Source organism: Acipenser ruthenus, chromosome 18 (assembly GCF_902713425.1).
Source record: "Acipenser ruthenus chromosome 18, fAciRut3.2 maternal haplotype, whole genome shotgun sequence".
Classification (NCBI taxonomy): Eukaryota; Metazoa; Chordata; class Actinopteri; order Acipenseriformes; family Acipenseridae; genus Acipenser; species Acipenser ruthenus.
Window position 1 is genome coordinate 8,047,107 of NC_081206.1, and position 19,679 is coordinate 8,066,785.

The 19,679-nt window shown below is 36.3% G+C and overlaps 1 protein-coding gene across 1 annotated transcript; it reads left to right on the forward strand.

The window, feature by feature from the left end:
• Positions 1-4,472: 4,472 nt before the first annotated feature.
• LOC117431176 (fibronectin type III domain-containing protein 11-like) lies at positions 4,473-8,815 on the forward strand. Its single transcript, XM_034051911.2, has 2 exons — positions 4,473-4,687; positions 7,622-8,815. Exon 2 carries the CDS (start codon positions 7,640-7,642, stop codon positions 8,588-8,590), a length of 951 nt encoding a protein of 316 aa, XP_033907802.2. The 5' UTR covers positions 4,473-4,687; positions 7,622-7,639; the 3' UTR covers positions 8,591-8,815.
• The last annotated feature ends 10,864 nt before the right edge of the window (positions 8,816-19,679 follow it).

Sequence of the window (19,679 nt, forward strand, 5' to 3'; positions counted from 1 at the left end):
ATGTTTTAAACAGGGCACACAAAACCGAATATGACTTCTGTTTGCTGTGTGATTTGAACATAGGTAAGCCTCAAGGACAAATTAACTAAAATGAAGATAAGCTATCAAATGTGAAAGATAATCACAAACCATAAGGCACGGAAAGCTTCTTACTGTCAAGCCAACCTTTATCTCGTCATCGAGAGGACTTTGCTCAGCGCTGTTATCTATTTGAAGAGATTATACAGTTGTTATCAGGCATGTTTCATTTTCTATAGAACACTTTACAAAATGAATCAAATTAACAAGAGAGTGCAGTGAATGGGGGTCTATTAAATAAATACAAAGTGATTCATCACTCGTCACTCACTGAGACCTGAATGAGGGAAGAGAGAAGGGGAGAGCAGGCTTGTATAAACATCATTTCCTTCACCGATAGGTTCTCCTTTTTTAAATAAAAGAATAACTTGCTTTAGATATAATTTTCTTACCTTTTAATGTCAGCTTCCACTGTGACAATATTAACATTTAGTTGTGTTTATGAATAATCACAGAGTATACTAGTGTCTTTGCATTTTCTTTATCTCAGCTGCAAGCCTTTTAGCCATGGATTGCCAATAATGACTGCATTTCAATGTTAATATCAGCTAATGTGCCCTTTTCGTGTTGTTTAATGGCTGCATAGGTTAATGACTTGTAGGTTTTTTGTTGTTGTTGTTTTTTAATATGTTAGTTGATTTTCACTAAAATCAAGACACATTGTTTTCAACAGACCAGGACAATAGAATGGTGATGAGATGTTGTTAATTGCAGGGCCTCATGAAATGTCAATACTAATGAGGTAAGAGACAGTGTTTTTTGTTAAGCAACAGTAACATTTTCAAGCTTTTCTAGTTTCACACTAATGCAAGTCAGAAAACAAAATGTACCTGAAAACTTAAAGAAAATTAATATAAATGACCTTAGGAAAAATTTTCAATCATAGTTTGAATTACTATTAACATAAATCAATTGGATTACACTGTCCAGGATCAGTTTTTTTTTTCCTTTGAATTTTGTTAGATGATAATTATCAATCTAGTAAATAACAAGTAGCTTTAAGGTCATTTTATTTATTTTTTCACCTTCCCCATTTGCAATTATTATTCTGTATTCTCATATTATATTGGTTCTCTATATCTGCCTCTCTCATTAATTTGGAGAATTGCAACTGCCTATGACTGAACAGATTTCCTTATTCCATACAAATCATGTGACAAATTGACCTTTTAACAGCAGAGTTGAAAGGTCAGGAGTCTGTTCCACACACAGCACAGGAAGTGATAAGGCACCAGGAAGAAGGAGTTTAAACTACATTAAAAACAAAAAAAAAGAAATTGAACTTCAGCACAATGATAAGAGGACGAGGGATAAAGTTGCTCATGCAACAAGAGGTAAGAAAATGGTTAAAATAAAGCCAATCTTATGGTATCAGGGAAAACAAATGACAACTGAGATATAAAGCCTGTATCAAATTACTATTTCATGTTTAAATGCAGCGTGTTGAATTATTTCTCACTATTTGTCTATTATTTATTTACTCTTGATCAAAAGCATGAATGCAATTATTATCTGTGACTTTTAATCTTATGCCTGTTCATGTCCATGACAGATTTATCGATCAGGTGTCAATCAGTCTCAGAAGGGGTAATTCTTGGTGACATGTGAAGTAATTTTATCAGTATGTTTTTCTTAGCAGAGTAAAAACTGTCATACATTTAAACAGCTTCCTCTAGACAAGCACACAGATGAAAACAATAGAAATTGATGCAATTAGCTGTTGAATGCAAACTGTGAATCCGGGATGGAATATATTATTGCAAATGAAGTCTGCTTTCCACAACTTACATTTGGGGTTTAGCTATGTGCTACATTTTAACAACCCAGGTCCACTTGTGCTGGCGGGTACAGAGGCTGATTCATTGTCTTAAAGAGTACCTTGGTATGGGAATGAAATATCCAAGTTATTTTAACTAATGCACTGTGTTCTTCTTGCAGTTTAGATTCACTGAGTATCATTTTCCATTTCCTGGGGAAACTCCAGAACGTTTAAGCACCCCTTTGACAGGGGTTCTCAGAATCATGTCTGACCTCCAAGTACATATGGAACACCCGAGTGTACTGTAAACACTAACCTGTATTTGTTCTGTGTGGTATTTATTTTTGATGTATTTCTTGATGTGTTGCAGGGGGTCAGAATACTTGTACTTGGCATGTTCTGAGAGCTCCACTGAAGTTTCAGAATGTGATGACTGAAAGAAGAAAATATACAAAAGTGAATTAAAACTAAATAAAACATGATTGACAGGATGCTGTTTGTGTGTGTTACCTATTTTGCCCTGCAGGGGTCAGGCTCGTATTGACTCTTGTCCATGTTTGCCCCAGACAAAGTGCAATATATTAAAATTTAGTAACTTGTAAAATTCCAGGGAGATTAATACAAATCTCTTGTACAAGGAGATGCCCCATCCACTCCCCCAATAAACAAGAATGCATTCAGTTGTTTTTGAGGATCTGCCCTGTCCAGTTCATTACAGATGAATTGAAGTCATCAGTTAAATTCTGCAGGCTGTACAATGTCTACTAGCTTATTGTCCCAGGTCACATTTCTAGCTGTGGGTTCCTTTCCAAATGATCACCTCCGTTCCTATGTAGTTAGGTTTTCTAAGTACTTTTTAATAGATTGTTTTCATCCCAAAATATGATCTTCTTCTAGTAAAGCCTGTTCTCTGCCTTATAAATCCCATAAATGGACCGATCTGACTATAAAAGCACATGCTTCATTTAAAAAGAAAATACATTTTGTTGATTGGGCTTCAAAGAAATAACCAAGTGTGACCTCACAGCTCCAAGGACAGTTTGAGACCCCAAGCATTCAGATAACAGTTTGAAAAGTCAAGATCCTAAAATATATAATCTTGTATTCTCGGCATAACAATTGTTCCCCCTGTCCTTACTGAGTCACCGTAGAATAGAGGTATTTTAAAAATAAACACGTATAAAATCAGATGGAAGTTTCAGCTAGGAGTCTTACAATGTCTATAGTTATAACGTTAGCTTCTTTTTATTACTGTTATTGATTGAAAGCTATTGATGAAGCATTGTTAAATACTTTTCATGTCGTTTAATGTTACCAAGTTTAAACAGTTTGACCGACAGAACGAATCAATAAAAAAAAAAATTAGATAGGAAATGGCAAGCTATAGAACAGAAGAGAAAGTCACTGCTGTATGATTGCTTTTCTTTCCATTAGTCAAAACAGTAACATGATTAGGGCTGGGGGTTGTATTGTCCATGTTTCCTCACTCTTACTTACTAAATATCTTAGTATGTCTGAATAGGCAATCGTCTCCTCTTTAAAAACATGCTAAATATTTTAATGAGCAATCCGTCTCACAAGTTCACTGGTACCCTAAATATGATTTATTTACTACAAATGCTGAATGACGGTGTAGCATTTGTTTTCTATTTTACCCCAAAAATACAATTCCTGAGCAGTGACTGCCCAGACTTGTACAGTATTCAATGCAGTGTTATCCTTGGCAGCCAGAAAACTATTATTGAGGTTACAATGAAGATAAAATGTCAGACCCAATCACCCTGCATTGGTAGTAAGAGGATCATATTTGGGGACCACAGCACTTGTGAGACAGAGTGTTCATTACAATCAAAAGTGAATGTTCATTACAATCAAAAGTGTGAGGTACCATTATACATAAAATATACCAAGGAATTTAGTAAGTAAGGGCTCTCTGAATGAGGTAAAAAAAAAAAAAGAGAAACAAAATCCCCACCCCTATACTATTGCTGTAAATAAATTGTTGTTTCCATAATTTATGTGGGCACAGTATATGTATGTACACACATATCTATACATTTGGATTCAAAGTTTTAGAGTAAATTGAAATTGGTTAGTCATTAAGTAGTTTATTTAATAAAACTTAACTTCATTAGCACGTATTTGAAATGTTAAAATAAATTATATGTGGGCATAAATTGAATAAATAAGATCAATTACACTCCCGCAGTTCAGTTTTACTCGACAGACTCGTAACAAACAGCAAACTAGACAATCGAGTGACTGCAATTCCATTTAGATTAGTAGCTCCTCATTTCTGTTCTGCTTTGTGGCTAAGTTAGTTAAAAATACTGAAAATAACGTGTTTTTCTTTCTTTCTTAATTGTTCAGTAGTCTGTCCAGTACATGTTCATCCAGAGTCCACCATTAGAAAACAATAAACGGTTAAACTACTACAGTTATTGCATTCAGATAACGTGTATTGTGTTTGTGTACCGTATTTGTTTCATTCCTGTGCATTTAGTGACCGCTTCTGGTCAAACGTAGTATAACATTTCCATGCACCTTCAACTGACATAATGCAGTAACACAACTAGAATGAACGAAGAAAGAATAACAGCAGTTTAATCTTTTTTTTTTTTTTTTTTTTTTGGAGGGGGAGAACCCTGTACACGCGTTTTGTTTTTGTAATAACTATTGTTTTATACTGATTAAAATCGCCGGATTACCTCACAATACTAAGGGTACATCAGAACACGGAATGACACGTCTCGGTTTCTATGGTGATTGCAAAAAAACAAGACGTTTTTAAAATAATAAAGGTTTGCGTAGTTTTGTTCTAAATATATCCAGGAAGACAATGTGTTGCAGGTAGGTCAAAAGTGACAAGGTAAAATAAAATGTAGTAGTAGTTGTAGAAATAATAATAATAATAATAATAATAATAATAATAATAATAATAATAATAATAATAATAATAATAATAATAATCGCTTTTCAAAATCCAAGGATAAAGTAAAACAACTAACAACTCCTATAGAACGTTTCTTTTTGTAAATTCACATAAAACTAACTACAGTGCACGCAACAAAACAATTCGTGTCAGAAAATGGTCGGTAGACCCTTGTGCCAATCTCAAAGAACACACGTTATTATTCTGGAAATGTGTAAATACGGTGTTGGAGATTCGTTCCACTCCAGGTTTAACAGGCGGAATTAGACCATTAACTACTTCAGGGTCTGGGTGAAGGTTCAATCGTTTTGTAAACGATTTAGAACATGTTTGGAACAAAGACCAGGAATAGCCAACCCTGTTGTACTCTATTGGGTTCTGTTTGGAACCCTTACAAAAACATTTCTGAATGGGCTGTCATTCAATTACTGAAATAGTGCGTTTGCATTTGGTGCTTCTTCAGTGTTCAGGTGCTCTCACTGGAGTCAGGAGCTGTACTTCAGTTCCAATGATCTGCCACTTTGTTACTTTTTTTCTGGCTCTTCATAGTGCATTATATGGTTCTGGCTCTTCATAGTGCATTTTATGGTTCTGGCTTTTCATAGTGCATTATATGGTTCTGGCTCTTAACAGTGCATTAGATGGTTCTGGCTCTTAATAGTGCATTAGATGGTTCTGTCTCTACATAGTGCATTAGATGGTTTTGCCCCCCACTAAAATAAAAACACTTTGGCTGATCTAGCCTACATAACAGATGTCTATGGCAAGCAACTAGGTCTTAAGTACAGCTCCTGAACTCAAAGTCAAAGCACGTCACCTTAAGAGGAGCTCCGGAACTCAAAGCCAAAGCACCAGTCACCTTAAGAAAAGGAAAAGATACAGTAAAAGCAAACTAATGAAACATCATTTATAGATATCTACTCATTTTACTGTCACCTGTGGGGATTTCAACTGCACTGCTCAGAAACCCCAGTCTCTGAAATGAAATCTAGGTGTTGATAAGAATCTATGCACTAACGTCCATGGCTGTTTGCAATCCCCATTTTAGAATCTCACAGAATTAGGGCCTACGGGGTCTTTAAGCCCCTCTCCTCTGTCCCTTTCCACCTCTACATATCCTCCACCCCCTACCCATTCATAGACCTAAACCAGGGGAATGAGGTTCATTTTTATAAGATAAAACTAGAAAACAAACTATTTCACTCAGTTTCTCAGTTTTACATAAAATAATACAGCTGTTGTTTTGTGCAGAATATTATATAAACAAATATATAATAATAATAATAATAATAATAATAATAATAATAATAATAATAATAATAATAATAATAATAATAATAATAATAATAAATGCTCGCCTTGGTTGAATAACAACAGTATTTTGTGGCAAGACGTGTTGGTGAGTGGAATTTAAGTAGGCTATGTGTTGTTCACAGCTGAATTTTAATGATCTCTTGTAAATGAGAAATATACAAATTCTAGGTTTAAAACCTTTTTGTTACTAACAGTCCTTTATTTGACTGCGTTTCTCAGTTTTACCTTTTGATTTTGATTGAGCGTTTTTTTAAATGATGGACGAGATTAATGTTTATGTTTCTTTTGTTTTTAATGCTGTGGGAATCAGCCCAGATTCACAAATAGATCGTGTATTTATAACTCAGTAAGCCGTGCCTTACAGTTTCGTTTTCTGCACGCATGCAGGTGGTTTTTAAAGGATGTGGTAATGTGTAGGTTCTTGTAGCTGTATAATGAATAAGGTATCAAAAAAAATTAAGAGGAAACCTAAAGCATGCAGGGACAAGAGCGATAATGACTTTGCAATGGTAAATACAGTTCTGGAAAAAATTAAGAGACCACTGCAAAATTATCAGTTTCTCTGGTTTTACTATTTATAGGTATGTGTTTGGGTAAAATGTACATTTTTGTTTTATTCTATAAACTACTGACAACATTTCTCCCAAATTCCAAATAAAAATATTGACATTTAGAGCATTTATTTGCAGAAAATGACAACTGGTCAAAATAACAAAAAAGATGCAGTCTTGTCAGACCTCGAATAATGCAAAGAAAATAAGTTCATATTCACTTTTAAACAACACAATACTAATGTTTTAACTTAGGAAGAGTTCAGAAATCAATATTTGGTGGAATAACCCTGATTTTCAAGCTCAGCTTTCATGCGTCTTGGCATGCTCTCCACCTGTCTTTCACATTGATGTTGGCTGACTTTATGCCACTCCTGGCGCAAAAATTCAAGCAGCTCGGCTTTGTTTGATGGCTTGTGACCATCCATCTTCCTCTTGATCACATTCCAGAGGTTTTCAATGGGGTTCAGGTCTGGAGATTGGGCTGGCCATGACAGGGTCTTGATCTGGTGGTCCTCCATCCACACCTTGATTGACCTGGCTGTGTGGCATGGAGCATTGTCCTGCTGGAAAAACCAATCCTCAGAGTTGGGGAACATTGTCAGAGCAGAAGGAAGCAAGTTTTCTTCCAGGACAACCTTGTACTGTGAAAGGGGCTTTAGTGTCTCCACAGGGGAGCCAAGTGTACTTGCTGTTCTGAGCTGATTAAATAAAATCAAGAAAGGAAGGAAGGGGAGATTTAATCCATTTCCAGGTGAAACACACCACAGAACAAAATCACTATCAGATTGTTTGCATGAATATAGGTGGTCTACCCCTTATCCATAAATATAATGTTCAAAAAATGTCACTGACATACACTCTGCTACCAAAAGCATCAGATAGATGGTCGTCACGAAAGTTCACCCCATAGTATCCATGCATGGCTGACTTCCAACTTTAATGTAGAAATCATAACTGCTATTTTTTTGTTTTTGTTTTTCTCAGTAATGAAACGGTTTGAAAATGTCTTCACACAATGAAAGGACTGGACTTCAGCCACTGACAAAAAGTAGTTTAATCTCGAAAGAAAACGGCCAGCTCAGGGAACCCTGGAAAAAGTACACTGAACAGAAAAACAGTATTGTGGGATTTATCGGTTCCCAGCTGAGCAGCGAAGCTCTCCGAAGGTACAAGGTTAGAGTGGACATCATGAAAAAGTCTTCACACTACATGGACGTCATGTGGAAAGATTTATCGTTTGGCGACCAGAACTACATGACAACTTCCACTATGTTTCATCTGATTGATCCGTGGAAATTTCAACGGATGAAGAAAATAGGAACCACCCAGGTAAAAATCAAGCTGTATCTTCTAGAAGAATTTTATAAAGAGATCAAGCACGGGAAGGAGCAACTGGAGACCATCCTACGCACTTACGACATGGCGACCTTCTCGTCGGAATGGGAGTCTATCCGAGAAAGGCTTGCACACGTCACCAAAGCGCTTTCAGATTTCAATTCTGTTCTGATACCAGGCAAGCTTCACACAAAACACCGGCTCATCTCCGACATGGGACACACCAAAATCCCACACATTAGACTGGCTGTTAACATAAAGATGCCTGTAGTCTTTGACAAAAAGGAGTCACACTCTTTCCAACAGAGTGCAATGCTTAAGTGGTATATAGAAGGCCAGTCAACTCTCCACCCCTCTGAACAGTTTGAAGTCAGATACAAACTAATAACCCCAACCACACTGGAGGAAGGCAGTCAGTTTGGGACCATTACTGCATCTTCGTTCAGCATTGAAATTGGAAACCTTCTGCCTGAGAAAAGCTACGAGTTTACTATTAAGAGGGCAGAGACCTACTGTTTACTTTATGGATTCTGGAATGACACAATCATCTTAAAAACAAAACCCAGCCCAAGCGACCATGTGGATTATTTTAAAAAAGCCAGCTGCTGTTTTGTGTAGAATCTTAATTAGCAAAGCCAAAAAAAACTAACAAAACAAGTTTAACAAATAAATCAGCAGTTACCTTGCATCCAGATGTCTGTAGACATATTGGTAGTTTTTTTTTCCTATCTTGGTTGAATAACAATACAGGCTTGGATGCAAAGACTAGAGAAGAAAGACAAAGAAGGGTATTACTGGTATTTTGTGGTAGATATTAAACATTTAAATAGTTGTGGATTAAGAGATATGTTGTAGTCTGGTGTTTATTGGAGATCTGCAATGTTTCATGGCATATTTACACATTTCAGTCTATTGAAAGTAAGCCTGTAAAAGGTAAACATGTAAATGATAAACAGAAATACAAATCATGAATGGCATAGCATTTTTCTAATCATTGTCATTACCCAGACTTACGAAGCTTCTACCCATTAAAGCCTACTGCCCCTGTAATTCTTATGCTGCCTGAAGATGGCTGAAGCTGAAATGGTGTTTAATCTGAAGTGTGCTGAAACTGGAACTCACACTTTATACTATGTGGCAATTCAGCCAAAACAATTGAGATAGTTCCTGTTCACAATCATATATTACCACTTAAGGGAAGTGAACAAGTCTGTACTGGTTAGAAACCGTGGGATATAATAGTAGGTGTTCAGGCTTTATATGTGAGGTCATTATAGCAACAGGCAAATTTAAGGGAATTTCCATTTAAGTAACAGGGTTTTTTTTCATTTATTCAAGTGGAAATGATAAAACACCAAATGTAAATACATAATATTCTTTTACTCTGAAAAGCCTGCACTAAACAATATAAACACGTTTAAACCACAATTAGATCTCTAGATATTGAGAATATGACAGTCAGTAATTTGTTGTAACAAAGTTTATCAGCAAGTTTCCTCTAAATAGGACATGCGGATCTCTCGATGTATGCAAGCCACTGCTGTGTGACATGTATACGTACACACCCTGCTTTCACTGTGTCCCCCAGCAAGGGATGGCAGCTGGTATCTTTTATGTGTTGACAAGCAGCCAACAGAGCTACTTCATGAAAGCAATATGAGAACCATGTACACTGTGTTGTATGTGTGTGTTTATAGTAAGCATGCACATTTCAAACAAGGCTGCAAGGCTTATCTGTAATTTGCTTGATAACATCCCCGCAGGCCCAATATTGTTTTGGTGATAATCCTTTTGTTTTGAGTCAAGTGCGTGACAATTTTTCCTACCTCCATCCTATTAGTTCACTTCCTGTGGTTTTTTTTATGACTGACTTACACAAGGCAACATTTCTAACAAAGAATACACAGAGAGGCTACATGTTGTGGGTAATTCAGAAATAATCAAGAATCACCCACCTGGTACCATTGTGTTTTCTGATTACCCTGCTCGTAATTAACCACTTAGCTACAATAAAGATACATTTTAAAATTTATCTTTGGTTTTGCTGCCCCAGTCATGAGCTCTGAATACAACGCTTTTGTGACGTCACTGTCAAGCCAGCTTTTGAAATTTTTTAAATAGATATGCTTCGGAACACCCACATACATAATATACATCTAGATCTATTTTTGAGTTTTTTGTACAGCCCCAAGCTTATAAACTTGTCATTGCAATCACTGGTTATTTTGACTACAATGAATCTTTATTATATGAGTAGTTAAGATTGGATTAAGTGATACTTTCTGATAAAGAATGAAACTCATCTACAGTGGGTAAAGGAAAAAAGTGCCCTTAATTTAGGTGTTTTCCTTTTATCATGGTCTAAGTGGAGCTCAGTCTCGTCATACTGAGTCACTCCTAGGTATCTGTGGCTACATACTTGTATGCAAAAATGATCACTTGAGAACCATGTTAGTATTATTATTTAAAACTCCCATCATGTTTTACTTGCTGTGGTTGTCCAGAACCAACAACAGCAATCTATAAATCCTCTTAAATCATCAAGTTTTGTACAGATTATGATGGCTTTATAAGGACCAGTGTGCCTACAGAAGTGGTATGCTGTTAGAACCATTGTAACAGCACCCTTCTACAGTCCTTGATATATATCCCAATTTCACCTCTGTACACCATAGCAACTTCAATGTATTTTAGTGCTCTGAGTTACAGTAATAATCTATTGTCTGGTGTATTACTACATTTACAGGAACATGAAAAATCACAAAAAAATTACGCATGTCCTTAAAGATTGTGCACTAATAAATATGTATAAAATATGAAACTTTATTGTTACTTAGAAGCCCATGTTACAGAAAGTATTAAATCACATACACACCTACAGTGCCTTGCGAAAGTATTCGGCCCCCTTGAACTTTGCGACCTTTTGCCACATTTCAGGCTTCAAACATAAAGATATGAAACTGTAATTTTTTGTGAAGAATCAACAACAAGTGGGACACAATCATGAAGTGGAACGAAATTTATTGGATATTTCAAACTTTTTTAACAAATAAAAAACTGAAAAATTGGGCGTGCAAAATTATTCAGCCCCTTTACTTTCAGTGCAGCAAACTCTCTCCAGAAGTTCAGTGAGGATCTCTGAATGATCCAGTGTTGACCTAAATGACTAATGATGATAAATAGAATCCACCTGTGTGTAATCAAGTCTCCGTATAAATGCACCTGCACTGTGATAGTCTCAGAGGTCCGTTTAAAGCGCAGAGAGCATCATGAAGAACAAGGAACACACCAGGCAGGTCCGAGATACTGTTGTGGAGAAGTTTAAAGCCGGATTTGGATACAAAAAGATTTCCCAAGCTTTAAACATCCCAAGGAGCACTGTGCAAGCGATAATATTGAAATGGAAGGAGTATCAGACCACTGCAAATCTACCAAGACCTGGCCGTCCCTCTAAACTTTCAGCTCATACAAGGAGAAGACTGATCAGAGATGCAGTCAAGAGGCCCATGATCACTCTGGATGAACTGCAGAGATCTACAGCTGAGGTGGGAGACTCTGTCCATAGGACAACAATCAGTCGTATACTGGACAAATCTGGCCTTTATGGAAGAGTGGCAAGAAGAAAGCCATTTCTTAAAGATATCCATAAAAAGTGTCATTTACAGTTTGCAGCAAGCCACCAGGGAGACACACCAAACATGTGGTTGAAGGTGCTCTGGTCAGATGAAACCAAAATCGAACTTTTTGGCAACAATGCACAACGTTATGTTTGGCATAAAAGCAACACAGCTCATCACCCTGAACACACCATCCCCACTGTCAAACATGGTGGTGGCAGCATCATGGTTTGGGCCTGCTTTTCTTCAGCAGGGACAGGGAAGATGGTTAAAATTGATGGGAAGATGGATGGAGCCAAATACAGGACCATTCTGGAAGAAAACCTGATGGAGTCTGCAAAAGACCTGAGACTGGGACGGAGATTTGTCTTCCAACAAGACAATGATCCAAAACATAAAGCAAAATCTACAATGGAATGGTTCACAAATAAACATATCCAGGTGTTAGAATGGCCAAGTCAAAGTCCAGACCTGAATCCAATCGAGAATCTGTGGAAAGAACTGAAAACTGCTGTTCACAAATGCTCTCCATCCAACCTCACTGAGCTCGAGCTGTTTTGCAAGGAGTCTCTCGATGTGCAAAACTGATAGAGACATACCCCAAGCGACTTACAGCTGTAATCGCAGCAAAAGGTGGCGCTACAAAGTATTAACTTAAGGGGGCTGAATAATTTTGCACGCCCAATTTTTCAGTTTTTTATTTGTTAAAAAAGTTTGAAATATCCAATAAATTTCGTTCCACTTCATGATTGTGTCCCACTTGTTGTTGATTCTTCACAAAAAATTACAGTTTCATATCTTTATGTTTGAAGCCTGAAATGTGGCAAAAGGTCGCAAAGTTCAAGGGGGCCGAATACTTTCGCAAGGCACTGTATTTCCTGATCAGGAAGTGCTTAATGTTTTGGCCTGTAAAGAGGTGTATAAACCACAGATCACACGATATTCATTTTCACTCCCTAACTTCCTTCCTGTCGCTATTCTCTCTATTTGCACGTGCATTTAAAATCCTTTACAATACCTCCTTTTCAAAGTATATTCTTACATGATAAGGAATTGTGTCTTTTTTGGTATATTGTTCATTCAGTGCAGTAATATGAATCCCATTGAGCTTTATACCATAAATAACAGGTAACAAAATCTAGTGTGAGAGCTTGTAGATAGTCTTTGATTATTGTCAACTGTGAAAATAACATTTAGCTTGTCAGACAGTGAGAGCAGTGTGGAGCAGTGTGGAGTAGTGTCTCTGGACTCTTGACCGGAGGGGTGTGGGTTCAATCCCAGGTGGGCACACTGGAGCAAGGTACTTTACCTAGATTGCTCCAGTAAAAACTGTATTATAAATGGGTAATTGTATGTAGAAATGATGTGTAAAAAAATAATGTAATTGTATGTAAAAATAATGTGATATCTTGCAACAATTGTAAGTCACCATGGATAAGGGCGTCTGCTAAGAAATAAATAATAACATTTATTAAAGCGTAAACTGCACAATAAAGGGTTTATATAAAACCCAAAAGAGTGTAGGATTTTTGTATCAATTTCTGTCTTTTCTTATTCTTGTGTGTCAGGTGTGCAGTTTTGACAATGTCGATTCTGGGTTTACTGTCAAGGGCATGAGATTAGCAGAGGCAGAATTCCACAGAATCTCACAGAATCCCATAACATCATGAAAACCTATCATGCAAGGACAAAAACAACTGGAGCCATGCTGTCCTGTCTTCCATTCTCACAGCACCTTCTTTTATCTGCATATTATCTGTTTAATAATAACATATTTCTGAAAGCCTCGTATGTAGACATTATTTAAACTTCTTATTAATAACCATATATGGACATTGTTTGTATTTGAAATGCTGTGCATGTCTTGTGCTTGAGGGATGAAACTCTTATGTATAAATGATGACACAACCCAGTGTCCGGAGCTCAGGTACATCATACTAAGACCAAAGCTCGCTGCCCTGTTTGTACTCTATTACAATAAACTAGACCTTTTTTGACTAGTCTTGGATTAACCTTTTATCAGGGTTTACTGGATTTTCTATTTGATTTCAAACTGAAATACTGGAAATGACTGTATTCATTATCTTTAAACCTGAGCTTGGTTGTAGCATACAATGATTTTTATCAGGCACATTTTAGATGCACAATTCAATGTGTTCATTATTCCAGTCAGGATAAATATACACACACACACACACACTCTTTATGGGTTAATTGGAACTTGCTGGTAACAGGCTTGTAGATTAACCAATGAATGTTCCAGGCACTTGTAGGGGAAGGTTGGGTAAAATGGGATACTTAAGTTTTGGACATTTCTGTAGATCAGCCTAGAACACCAAACGCTTCACAATTGCTCATAAAACTCAAGAGGGTATTGTACTATCATTGGTGACCCGTTTTTGTCTGAGTATCCCGTTTTAGGCAACCTTCCTCTACTGTAGATTTCCTGCCTGAAATCTCACAATCTTTCTAATAATTTTTTTTTTGTTTTTGTTTTTTTTAAAAGGTAATGTAGCAGCCCCTTCTTTAAACAGTGTTGAGAGAAATATAAGTTTTTTCATATTTGTGTTTCTATTTTTGTGCCACTCTAAATATTGTTTTAAACCTAGTAATCATCACTTTTCTATCACTTTCCTTGACTGTGGTCTGGTCTCAATAAGTTTGTTTGGACACTGTGACAGGAATGACGAGTGGTGACGTCACAGCAGAAGCAGGAAGGACAACTGACACCAGGTACTGCAGTTCAAAAAGGCTTGCGTCGTTTTAATTCAAAAATAAATAAAATATTTAAACAAAAATAAACACTTGCTCGCAGAGCAAAAATAAAAGGTTTAACAAAAACAAATCACGAACACAAAATATATAAACAAAGGTCAGGCTGGGCAAATATCTGTCACTGATCCTTTTACTTTCGTTTTAGTTTTCGCTCTTGCTCTCCTCGTTCTCTCTCATACACTCCTCTAAAACACCCACACCCTGAGTTGGAAAGCTGCAGGCTTTTTATAACAGGTGACCATCTCCCGATTAGCAACTAATTAAATCACTTAATTAATTCGGGAGATGGCCACCTTCTGCACGAGTTTAATTATTACTACTGTGGATGGGGTTTCCCATCCACGCTACTAAATAAATCGGCTACACCATCACAAATTACAATAAATAAATCATAATACAAAACAATAAAACATACAGCGCTTGCCGACATAAATATAATAATAAATCCTCATAATAATAATACAAAATAACACAGGGGCAGAGGGGGAAATCCTGTTCTAAAATAAATAAACAAATGAATGTACAGGGCACCTCACCCTGTTACAGACACTGATGTTAATGCCTGCTTCCCTAATTGCAATGCTCATTTCCACTTGTAATGCCTGCCATCTGTTCTACTCCCAAAGCAATTCCCTTTGTTTACTATTAACTAATGCAGATGGAATTACAGTCCTTGTATGGTCATATTATGAGCTATCAGACTGTGGTCTTTTTTATGGTGTTTGATTATAAAATCTGTATCGTACTGTTTTTTTGCAGGGGTTGGAAACCCAATGAAAGCAGATGACTGAGATATTCCACTCATATACTATCTAGTAATATGTTTTGAAGAAAATTGATTTTAAAGCCCTGGTAATCACAGCTAGAAAGGGTGGTTTAATGACTGACTTGATAATAGGTAACACATGTTCAATAAACGAAATATCCCCCAAACATGCACAACCCTGAAATTGAGTTGTTTTTTTTTTGTTTTTTTTACTGGGGTGGATTTATTTCTTTGTTCTTTTCGAGTTAAACTGCAATCATTTTGGTTAGAAGTGACCTTGGTTCAACATGTGCAGCACAGGGATGTTTCTCTGATCAGAGGCTGGTATACTCCCTGAACTTCCCTGAAAGTGAGTCTGGAGGTATGTGCAGCAGTTAACATTCCTTTACTGTAGACCTACAGTACATGCTGTTAATGATTTCTAGGAAACATCAGGAACACAAAGAGTAAACAATGACACATTACCCCAGAGATGAGATACACAGTACACGGCTGGCTTTGCTCTTTACAGTAAATCTCTCAGTTAACTTGAGTCACCAGCACGCAGCAAAGCAATACAGTGTTGTGTTAATATTAAAATGAGTAATTATTGTTTGCCCAGGTTGAGTAAAGAAAACATAAAAAACAATAGAAAAACATCATTAAATGCATGAAAGCTGCTTCTAACTGGTTTAGTATATATTTTTTTCCACACAGTGGTTTTACCTGTAAAATGTGCAATACTTAGTACAAGAAAATGCAGATGCTTACATTCATTACAGTAATCAACCAGCGTTTGAAATGGTGATCTAAATACCCTAGAGTGTGAATTACTAAATTAAAATAAAACTCCAAATGATAATAAACAACCTCATTTTACTTCAATACCTGGATGTGTTTATTTTGATTTATTTCTTTGGAATCCCGATAGTTCCTTAAGGATAGAGCACTCGTGTGCAATGATTCATCCGGCGTTTTGGGGCTTTTATTATAAGCAGATCTCTAGTACACTGCTCCAACCCACCACTAGTAAAAGCAAGGTATGTTATTATAAGCAGATCGGACTGTATCTCAACATTTAGAACACAGTTATTAACTGATCATCATTTTTGCGGTCATGTTTTACAACTGTCTGGTATTGGCAATGACTTATAAGAATCTCAACAACATCATGGCTGTGTTCCAAAACTAATGTAAGCACATTAACATGCATGGACACTATGACCTGCGCAACGCTCTCCTTTGATTAATATGACAGGTATAGCTAGCAAAAGTCATTGTGCAGGGCCAAGCTTATGTAACTAAGAAGAAAGTTTACTGAGCTTAAATGTAGTGTCCTTCATGGCATGTCTGCAGGGCAAGGTTCCACTGAAAAAGTCTCTTTACACATTGGTACATAAAATGAAAGTGTTGCATATGCGTGAAGTTAGTAATAACTAACATTTCCATGCTGCTTATTAATGTTTTATGAACATATAATAGATGCTTAATAACTATGTTATAAAGTATTAATAAAGCATCATAGACGGTATTACAGTTTTATAAACTGGGTCGTTTTTAGCCACCTATTCTACTTTGGGATGTTTAAACGTAATTCTGTCTATGGCTATCACATGGTTATAAATCATCTATAATGCTTTATTAACACTCTATAACATAGTTATTACACACATATTAAGGACCAGAGTCTATCAACTTCATTTTGATACGTATGTGCACCTATTTACATGGTTATGAGTGGAACTTCAAATAGTGTTACCTCTTGTTTACTAAGGGAGCCTGCATATTGTTTAAAGGAAAGCAAATTGGCAGAGGAAAGTTATTGAGTGCATAACATGTCAAAGCACAGCTGCCTACCAGCAGACAACTGCACAGACATTCCATGAAATTCCTAAAAAAAACAAACTCTCAACACAGTGCAAGTAAAAGCTCGCAGTCTGGGCTTCAGAGGATTCAGTAAAGTGACATGTTTTTACACTCATTTGTCTTTGCAAACACATGCTTCATTTGTACAATGACTATAAATGCAGCTTTGATAATGCAGTTCAAAAAGATTCACATGGGTTGTATACTGAAGCAAAACACTTTAAAAACTTTAAGATTAAAACTCACAAGATTTACATCCCAATCTCTCGTGCTAAAAGCAACCACACATTTGTTCCGATTATTTATTGCAGGTAAATGTTAAGCAAAGCTATAAAACCCCATCTTGTTTATATGTTCATATGATTAAATGGTTTATGGTCTTTAGTTAATATTTAATGTATTGGCAAACACACTTTATTGATAGGTACAGTATATGTAACTATAAGCATAAACTTCAATTGAACTTTTGGTTTGTACTGAGTTTAATAATATTTGCAGGAAATAGCTACTAAATCACAATAGAAAAATCCAGGTATGTGATTACCGTCAGCAAGGATTAAAAAAGAATAGGTCAATATGAACATATGTTTATAATATATAGAATAACATGGTTAGTAAATAAATAATAAGAATGTAAATTTACTGTACGATATAAACTACAGATTTTACAACCAGTTCCCATACTAATATTGCACCACCTCTAAATTGGAAAACTTGGAATATTTCAAAACAAGAATAACAAGCTTGGAATGTTGGTGTAAGTGCTCATGCGGTACATTCACGAGTTGTTAATTTCTCATATTGAAAAATGTACATTTTGAATTGGTTTAGGTAGAGAAATTGCCTCTATTAGACTATTAGGTTCCCAGTCATTTGGTATTTGGTTTCATGTTTGCTGTATTACCAGAGCTTGGAATTTAGAAGATGCTTGGGAATCAAAACATGAACGTTGATTTGCTACAGAAACATACCGATCATTTCTACACTCTGGTGCCAGCTTTGAACAAGTGCTTCACAAGACCTCATTAAGGACACTTTGACGTACGTTCTTTACAGCAGCTCTTTTATTATAGTTTAGGTCCAGAGCCATTTCCAGTCATAAGAATGAAAGCAGGATCAGGCACAACATTACCATATTAGAAAAAGTAAGTTGTTTAAAATGATTTTACTGTTAACTGTTTAGGGAGTTTCCAGTCATTCTGAGTGGTATTTATGGTATGTCTCATTTCTGTAAAAAAAAGTGTGCACAGAATGCTGTGAGGTCACATGTTGAGCTTAGTTACTGATTTAAAGCAACTGTCTTTGTTCATTTTATTAGGAAAAGTGACTCCTAAAGTCCAAGTTTTAAAATGAAACAGTGAGGTCAAGCCTCAATAACTAAACATGTCTCAGTAAGCTCCTTCCTCAGCCCACTTCTAATTTTTGTCCACTGAAAAAGGAACATTCGCACTCCAGCAGTATCTACACACAAAGGGCCTGTGGCAGAGCAAGAGCCCTGCCTGTACATAAAGTCTTGGTGTTTATATGTTTTGGACTCCTCCATTTACATTGGAACTCTCTGCGATAGTGCCAGACTTGGGATTTCTGTTTATTGTTTGTGGTGCGTGATTGCTTTGTTTAACCTTTTTATTTTGGCTCTGTGAGCTGTGTTTTTGTTAATCATATTTTATATATAAAGCTCTTAAAATTCAGAGTCTTCTTTTTGCCTCCTGACCACCATATTCTCACTTGGTTAACACACTATTTACACAGTGGAAGAAGGGCTTTCAGTGGGTGCATAAATAGCACGTAAACTAAGTGAGAATAGGGCCCAAGCTGAACACGTCTGCAACACTTCCATGCATAAACTCACCACTCTTCCTCAGGATACTCTAAGAATATCTTCCATATAAATATGTTCTGAACCTAATCTTATGAATTGTATGAATATAAATATCTTTAGGCCTGATGTTAATCTATGAAAAATTTTACCCCCTGGCCATTCGGAGGCTTACAGCAATTATGAAACACCAACCTGCAGCTTGAAGTGATTGTTCAAACATTATTCCATACATCTTCCTGCCAAGCACATTCAGATTTTTTATTTATTTTTTATTTTTTAGCAAACGTGTATTTACACATAATTGGTCCTTTTTTCCATGGAGAGACAAATTGTCCCCACCCTTTCAGGGCCTCCTTTCCTGTCAGTGACCAGCCAGTTGCTTCCCCTAATAACTGATGTGCTTTGCATGATTCTTTGACTTGGGAGAGACTGTTGAGATATGAAGACCTAGGAAGTAAAGCAGTACAAGCCTCCCAGAAGTGAAGGCAAGCAAACTGAGAATTTTCTTTAAACTTGTATAGAAGCCAAAAAATTCTTCAGAAAAATATATTACACACGAACCTCCAGGCACGGTGCTGTCAAAACCCTTATTTTACACAAACCATCTCACCATGCTGAATTGTGTGGTGGTTTTGTGGTCTGTTGAATGTTGTATGACACTAAGTTAAACACTGTAAGAAGAACATCTGGTAATCCATAAACCAGACCTTTATGTTTATATCAAACAGTATTATGAGGATTTATATTTTGTATATATATATATATAAATACATATATATATAAAACTGCAGTGTACAAAATTGAAGGCATATGAAAGAAAAGGTTTTTTAAAAATGTACACAAAAAGTTTAAAAGATTAAAAAATATTTTATTTTCAGGACG